Below are 6,694 nucleotides of genomic sequence, written 5' to 3'. Positions count from 1 at the left end.
ACCTTACTGAGAGCAGTGGTGGGGGTAAGGATCGGGACCCAGCTTAGGGCCAGAAGCGCTGGGGGACCCGATCGCTGCACCGGAGACTGTCTCCCTCCTCTCTTACATGAGGGAGAGAGTTTAGTGCGGGCAGTTCTGCTGCCGGCATTTTCTGTGATCACCGTGATAAAGTGTATCACGGCGATCACATGATCAGAGACCGCTTGTCACGGTCTCTGATCACTGCCCCGAGCCCTCAGCTACCTTTGGTAGCTGCGGGCACGGAACTACAGCGCTTGATTTTATCGCTAACTTGGGCTGAAGTGCCGTTGTAAAAAGGCGGCGCTCCAGCCCAAAGCCCCTTAGTGACCGCTGTAAAAACACGTATGGGTGGTCACTAAGGGGTTAAAATAACAATTAGCAAGCAGCGTTTCTCTGTTCGCCATGGGATGCAGAGCAAAACGGATCCCCATGACACACAATGTAAGTCAATGGTGCCAGATCAGTTTTCTCGGACACCAAAGAAAACTTATCCAGCACCCATTGACTTAGGGTGCATTCACACGTCAGTATTTTTACCTTTCCAGATAAACGTTCCTGTTTTTTGCGGATCCGAAAATCTGGACGACATGAGGATGCTTTTAGCATGTCATCCGATTTTTTGACGGATCCATTGACTAGAATGGGATGACGGAACGCAAAATCGGACAAATAGTAGGACAGGGTATATTTTTTTCCAGGATCCGAATAACGGAACGCACCATGAGTGCTCTCCGATTATTTGCGGATTCCATTGAAAATGAATGGATCCGCATAACGTTCCGTTTTTAATCGGAACGGATGCGGAACACCAAAACGGACGTGTGAATGGACCCTTACAATGGTTTTAATGCCGGATCAGTTTTTTGCTCTGCATCCTTAAAGGAGTGAATAACCCTTTAAGAAAACATTGGCCCATATTTACCAATGCTGTCTAATATTTGGACAGCGTAAACTAGAGCAGGTAATCATGAGATGGGCCGAGTGTCAGTGCATTTTATAGCCCTCTCCTCTTGAAAACCAAAGTGCAACCTTCTGTTTTATTGCAGCCAGTACGACATGTCTAAATGGACTTGGACCAGCCAGATGCTACTCCTGTCACACGTTCTAGCACAAGGACCATAGTAAACGCAGGCCCATTTAGTTAGTGCAAGATGTGGCCACAAGGAGGAGTCCACCTGTAGAAGCTCCGCAGCCGAAAACAGCAATTAGTCATAAAACCCTGTAAACATTTGCGCACACACCACAGATCCTGTATTTTAGGCATCAGTTATGCACATTTTGCATCCACTTCTGTCCGAGAGACATTTTAGATAGAAAGATACATTGTGTAGAACCAACTTCCCTCATCTATAATCACGGATTTGAGACAGAAATAGCAAAAAAAAAAAAAATCCGATGTGCATAACAGATCCCTAAAATACAGGACCCGTTTTTTTTTTTGTTTGTCCTTCTAACGGAGCAGAAAACAAACTGGTGATGTGAACCCGGCCTTAACCACTCCATGTATGAGCAATGCACTTGGACCCACCAGCCAGAGTTGTGCACTTGCCCTTCTAACCCGGTTTATTACACAGTAGAAAAACGCAAGTCAGGCAATCATCATTTCTCATACTTTATTATCAAAATACATAAATTTCCATAGAAATGGGCCAGACATCTTATACACATACTGCATTAATATCCTAGTCTACGGTCAGGACAGATGGGACTGGTTCCAGGAGAGCGGGTCACTTGCAGCAGCTGCAGGACTCGCATCCTTTAGTCGCACATTCGCAGCCCTGGCTGCATTTACTGCAATCTGGTGGACAGCAAGAGCAGCAACCTGTGTGGGAGAAGAGTCAGGGAGTTACTGCCAGGAACAGGTCATGCAATGGACTCCATCAGCAGTCTAGTCAATCCTTTTGAAGTAGAGTGGCAGGACACCCAGGTTCCTTAGTGCTAGATGTTAAATCTTGCAGTAACAAGCAGCTACCACTGGAGGCAGTATTGTAGCCCAATACCTGGCTGATTGGAAGTAGCCTCTGCAGGTGTGACACATTATAGAGGAGGTGTTCCCTTTAACCTCAGTCTACTTAGAATGCCATTAAACGGTGACACATTGCAGGGGCCCCAAAGGTCAGCTTGCATTGCAACCATCGGTCACTGGTTGTGATCCGGACAGTGCTACACTGCGATCTTTAGCCACCAGGCATGGTGTAGCGCTAACTAAATTGCTTAGATGCCAATTGGCCAATTTAAATCTATAGACCTTTATAGCCACAGCAGTAACGAGGATCACCCTAGTCCTGCACGTTAAAGAGGTTATTCAGGGTTAGAAAAACATCATGTCACTTTCTTCCAAAACAGCACCATTCCGGTTCACAGGTCATGTGTGGTACTGCAGCGTAGCCCCATTCATTTCAATAGAGCCGAGCTACAATACCAGACAACCCATGGACAGGTGCGACAGTTTTTTAGCAGAAGCTAGACATTTGTCTAATCATGCACAACCCCTTTAACTAAGGGTCCATTCACACGTCCATAATTTGGGTCCGCATTCGTTCCGCAATTTGCGGACCCATTCACTTTCAATGGGGCTGGAACGGATGCAAATCCACATTTCCTGGATCTGCATCCGTTTTTTCGGGATCCGCAATTTCGTTCCTGGAAAAAAAAAAAAAAAATAGAACATGTCCTATTCTTGTCCACAATTGCGGACCAGAAAAGGCATTTTCTATTATAGTGTCTGATGTGCGGATCCGCAAAACACTTAGACGTGTGAATGGACCTTTAGAGTTCTCAGACCCAGATTTCACCTTTGAGGGAAACTGAAACCTAGGTCAAGTTGCAGATTTTAACATGTGCCCTAAAGCCACTTATTACCAAATGTGAATGAGGTTCTATAAAAGCTCATCCCTTGTATTACACTAGATTTTCAGACAATGCCCAAAAAAAAAAAAAAAACACAAAAAAAAAAACCAAACAAACACAGCCCAAGTACTTACTTTTCTTGCACGACTTGCATTTGCAGTCTTTACACTTGCAGGAATCCCCACAGGTGCAGGAACCACCTAGGAGAGACAGAACCTATAGCTTAGAAAATGAATCAAGCACCAATATTAAACAAAAAAAATTAAAAAAGTTACATAGTCATGTGCATGAGCCCTTACCCAATCTTTCTCTACCATGTGCAAGGTATATGAATGCCTATGGTTACACAGTCTAGTATTACTTATGTACCATAGGTGATCTAAAAGCAGTTCGGTGGTATCTCAGGGGGTCCAGGATTTTCTGGTCATATTACAGCCATTTAAATCCAGCGCGCACACCCACCCCCCAATATCCCTCTCCTCCACAGCTAGGTATAGCTTGATCATGCTTACAGAACCCCTTCATACCTTCGGCACAGTTGCAAGTATTTGGATCCATGGCTAATAGACTTGCTCAGGCAGATGCTGTTGCTCAGATGTGTGGCTGATGCAGTATGATGGAGGCTCCTCTGATGCTTCCTTATATACACAAGAGCCTGAGCTGAGTGCAAAACATGGACACGTGAAGAACCCTCCCCCGGCCATGTGACCTCCATCCACATGTGTAAGGACAGAGTATAAACAATGATGTGCTGAGTGCACTAATTACCGAGTCAGAGGAGGTGCAGGATGAGCCAGCACCCTGGGAAAGAATACTTGGCCACACTGTGGCCACTACGTGTGCAGCAGATTATTTCCGCATCATACTCATGTTGTCTTTTTTTTTTTTAAACCCTTGTATTGTACATCGTTGCAGATTTCCTCCAGAAAAAAACTACAACAATTGCACCATGTGCAGACTTTATCAGCTCTTGTATGTAGGTATGCCATTCCAGAAAAGTGCATGTCCCGACCGTTACAAGCTCTTCTGCCACGTCAGGATATACCATTTACATGTAGTGCATGTCGCAGGCAGAATGATGAATGTGTCCCACTGCCCTATCATGGGGAAACTTGGGCTCCTAAGGCACTCAAATGTCCAGATTTACTAATGCCATAGATCAGTGCAAGGCTGTTTTAATACATTGTGGGCCCAGTTCAGAAATTTTATCAGTGGGCCCCGTGTAGTGCCTCCGCCCAGTAGGTATTCTCTCTTAGTGCCCCCTCACATTAGTTATACCCTCTCACCTCATAATTTCACCCAGGCAGCCCCCTTGATGTTAGCATCGGAGCATTTCATGCTGCGATCCTGCGCAGGGCAAGGGCTCTTTTATTTACAATAACACACTGCCGGGCGGAAGCATCCGCCCATCAGTCTGTTAGGTGACATCACCGGCTCTGATGGGCCGACTTTAGCGCTGCCCTAGCCGTTTTACAGCCCATCAGTGCCGGTGATGTCACCAGGCTCACTGCTGGGCGGAAGCCTCCACCTGGCAGCCCTAAGGAGAGCCCGGTTCGTCATTGGAAATCCAGAATATGCCTTTTCCCTGCGCGATCCAGCGCAGGGCAGACGAGAGCATAGAAGTATGAACTTCTCCAATGCTCAAGTCAGGGGGGCTGCCTGGGTGAGAATGGGGATATGTCCAGGTTCAGCTCTGAACCTGGACAACCCCTTTAAGTGCCTCCTCATGCTAGCTATGCTCCCGCACAGTAGGTATGTCCCCTTAATGTCCCCTCATAGTAGTTATGCCCCCTTAGTTCTCCCACACAGTGGCTATGCCCCTAAGATCCTCCTCACATTAGCTATGCTCCCTCACAGTATGTCCCCTTAGTCCCCCCTCACAGTAGTTATGCCTCCTTAGTGCTCCCACACAGTAGATATGTCCCATTAATGCCAACCCACACAGTAGTTATGCCCCCTTAGTGTTGCTACACAGTAGTTATGCCCCTTTAATGCCTCCTCACAGTAGGTATGCTCCCTTAGTGCTCCCTTACGCTAGTTGTGCCCCCAGACAGTAAATATGCTACCTTAGTGCCTCCTCACAGTAGTTACGCCTGCTTAGTTCCCCCACACAGTAGATATGCCCCCTTAGCGCCCCCACAAGGTAGCTATGCCCCCCTTAGTGCCTCCCCACATTAGTTATGCCACCTTACTGCCCCCGCACATCAGTTATGCCCCCTAAGTGCTCCCTCACAATACTGCTGTTAAATTCGTGCCCCCACAGGGTAGATATGCCCCCTTAGTGTCCCCTCACAGTAGTTATACCACCTCAGTGCCCCCTCACATTAGTTATGCCATCTTACTGCCTCGTCACATCGGTTCTGCCCCCTAAGTGCTCTTCTCACAATATTGCTGTCCCTTTGGTGCCCCCTTATGGTAGTCTTTCCCCTTAGTGCCCCAATAGTGATGCCCCTGTAAGCTAAATAAAATAAAAATCCACTAGTCCCCTAGCCCTGCTCCCACGATGATCGGAGCATATTCTCCCCCTGCTTGCACTTCTCCAGTTCCCTGGTTCACCATTGTGCATGCTGTATCATCCCAGCTGTCCCACCAGATTCAGGAGGATTGGGAGTAAGGAGTCATGAGAATAGCCAATGGTGGGCCCGCTGCAGTTGCACCATTCACCCTTTGGTTAAAGAGGCCCTGGATCAGTGGTCCCCAACCTTTCTTACCTTGAGAGCCACATTCAGAGCTGGTCGCAAGCCGCACTTACAATGAAAAGATTGTAGAAGCCATAGAACCAGCAGGAAACAACCGGAAACGGTTCCAAATATCAATGAACAGGTTCCGTGTGAGACCTGGCGCTGCATGTTTTCGGCTAGTCTTTCAAAATTTGGATTATAGATAGTGAATGCCATATTGCATGCAGTCACCCGGGTGGGTATCTGTCAAACAGGTTTTATATTTAGACTTGAATATTTTAATGGATGAAAACCCAGATTCCCCCCGTAGTGTCCCCAGTATTTATAATACCCCTTTTAGTACCACCAGTAGATATAATGCCCCCTATAGTGCCAAAAGTAGTTACAATGCAACCCTCTAGTACCACCAGTAGATATAATTCCCTCTGTAGTACCCCAGTAGGTATAATGTCCCCAAATGCTCCCATTAGTTATAATTCCCCCAAAAGTGCCATCAGTAGTCATAATGCCCCTGTAGTGCCCCCAGTAGTTATAATGAGCCCCTATAGTGTTCCCAGTAGTTATGACCCCCTTTAATTCCACCATGGTCCCCTGTAGTGCCCCAGTAGTTATAGTGGCCCCTGTTGTGCCCACAGTAGTTATAAAGGCCTCCTGTAGTGCCCCCAATAGGCATAATGCCCCCCTGTGTCATGAGTAAGGGCGCGAATTGTCTTCAGTAGCCCAAAACGAGTAGACAACGACTTTGTAACTGTAACTGGATGTGATTTTACCGCAAGCAAAATAAATTTTTCCTTTACCGAAGTGGAGCTGGATTTCTTGAACCACATTGCAATACGTTACCCGGGTCTGACACGGGTTCTCCGTGCTCACAGGTGAAGGTGGGGCAAATGAGAGCTGCTGAACTTTCCTTTCTTCTAATGCCCCCCTGTAGTGCCCTCAGAAGGTATAATGCCCTCTGTAGTGCTCTCAGTAGGTTTAATGCCCCCTTTAGTGCCCTGGGTAGGTATAATGTCCCTCAGAAGTGCCTCTAGAAGGTATCATGCCCCTCTGTAGAGGACCCAGTACTTATAGTGTCATCAATACAAATACTAACCCCACTGTAGTTATAATACCCTCTCCCACATAGTTCCCCAGTACCACCT

The 6,694-nt window shown here is 47.0% G+C and overlaps 1 protein-coding gene across 1 annotated transcript; it reads right to left on the bottom strand.

Annotated features, from left to right (window-relative positions):
• Window positions 1–1,619: 1,619 nt before the first annotated feature.
• LOC120980856 (putative metallothionein MT1DP) lies at window positions 1,620–3,538 on the bottom strand. Its single transcript, XM_040410198.1, has 3 exons — window positions 3,399–3,538; window positions 3,006–3,071; window positions 1,620–1,843 (listed from the first exon to the last, which is right to left on the bottom strand). The coding sequence occupies exons 1-3, from the start codon at window positions 3,427–3,429 to the stop codon at window positions 1,749–1,751; spliced, it is 192 nt and encodes a 63-aa protein (XP_040266132.1). The 5' UTR covers window positions 3,430–3,538; the 3' UTR covers window positions 1,620–1,748.
• Window positions 3,539–6,694: the final 3,156 nt, after the last annotated feature.

The sequence above is a fragment of the Bufo bufo genome, chromosome 10 (assembly GCF_905171765.1).
Source record: "Bufo bufo chromosome 10, aBufBuf1.1, whole genome shotgun sequence".
NCBI classification, from domain to species: Eukaryota; Metazoa; Chordata; class Amphibia; order Anura; family Bufonidae; genus Bufo; species Bufo bufo.
The sequence above is the reverse complement of the archived record's forward strand: the minus strand, read 5'-3'. Positions and strand labels throughout refer to the sequence as shown.

What these genes read in the sequence shown, in the direction of transcription:
- LOC120980856 (XM_040410198.1), bottom strand. Translation starts at nt 3,429, where the DNA reads ATGGATCCAAATACTTGCAACTGTGCCGAAG. An exon ending in TACTTGCAACTGTGCCGAAG is followed by an intron (nt 3,072 to 3,398) that starts GTATGAAGGGGT and finishes TGTCTCTCCTAG; the next exon opens with GTGGTTCCTGCACCTGTGGG. An exon ending in ATGCAAGTCGTGCAAGAAAA is followed by an intron (nt 1,844 to 3,005) that starts GTAAGTACTTGG and finishes TCTCCCACACAG; the next exon opens with GTTGCTGCTCTTGCTGTCCA.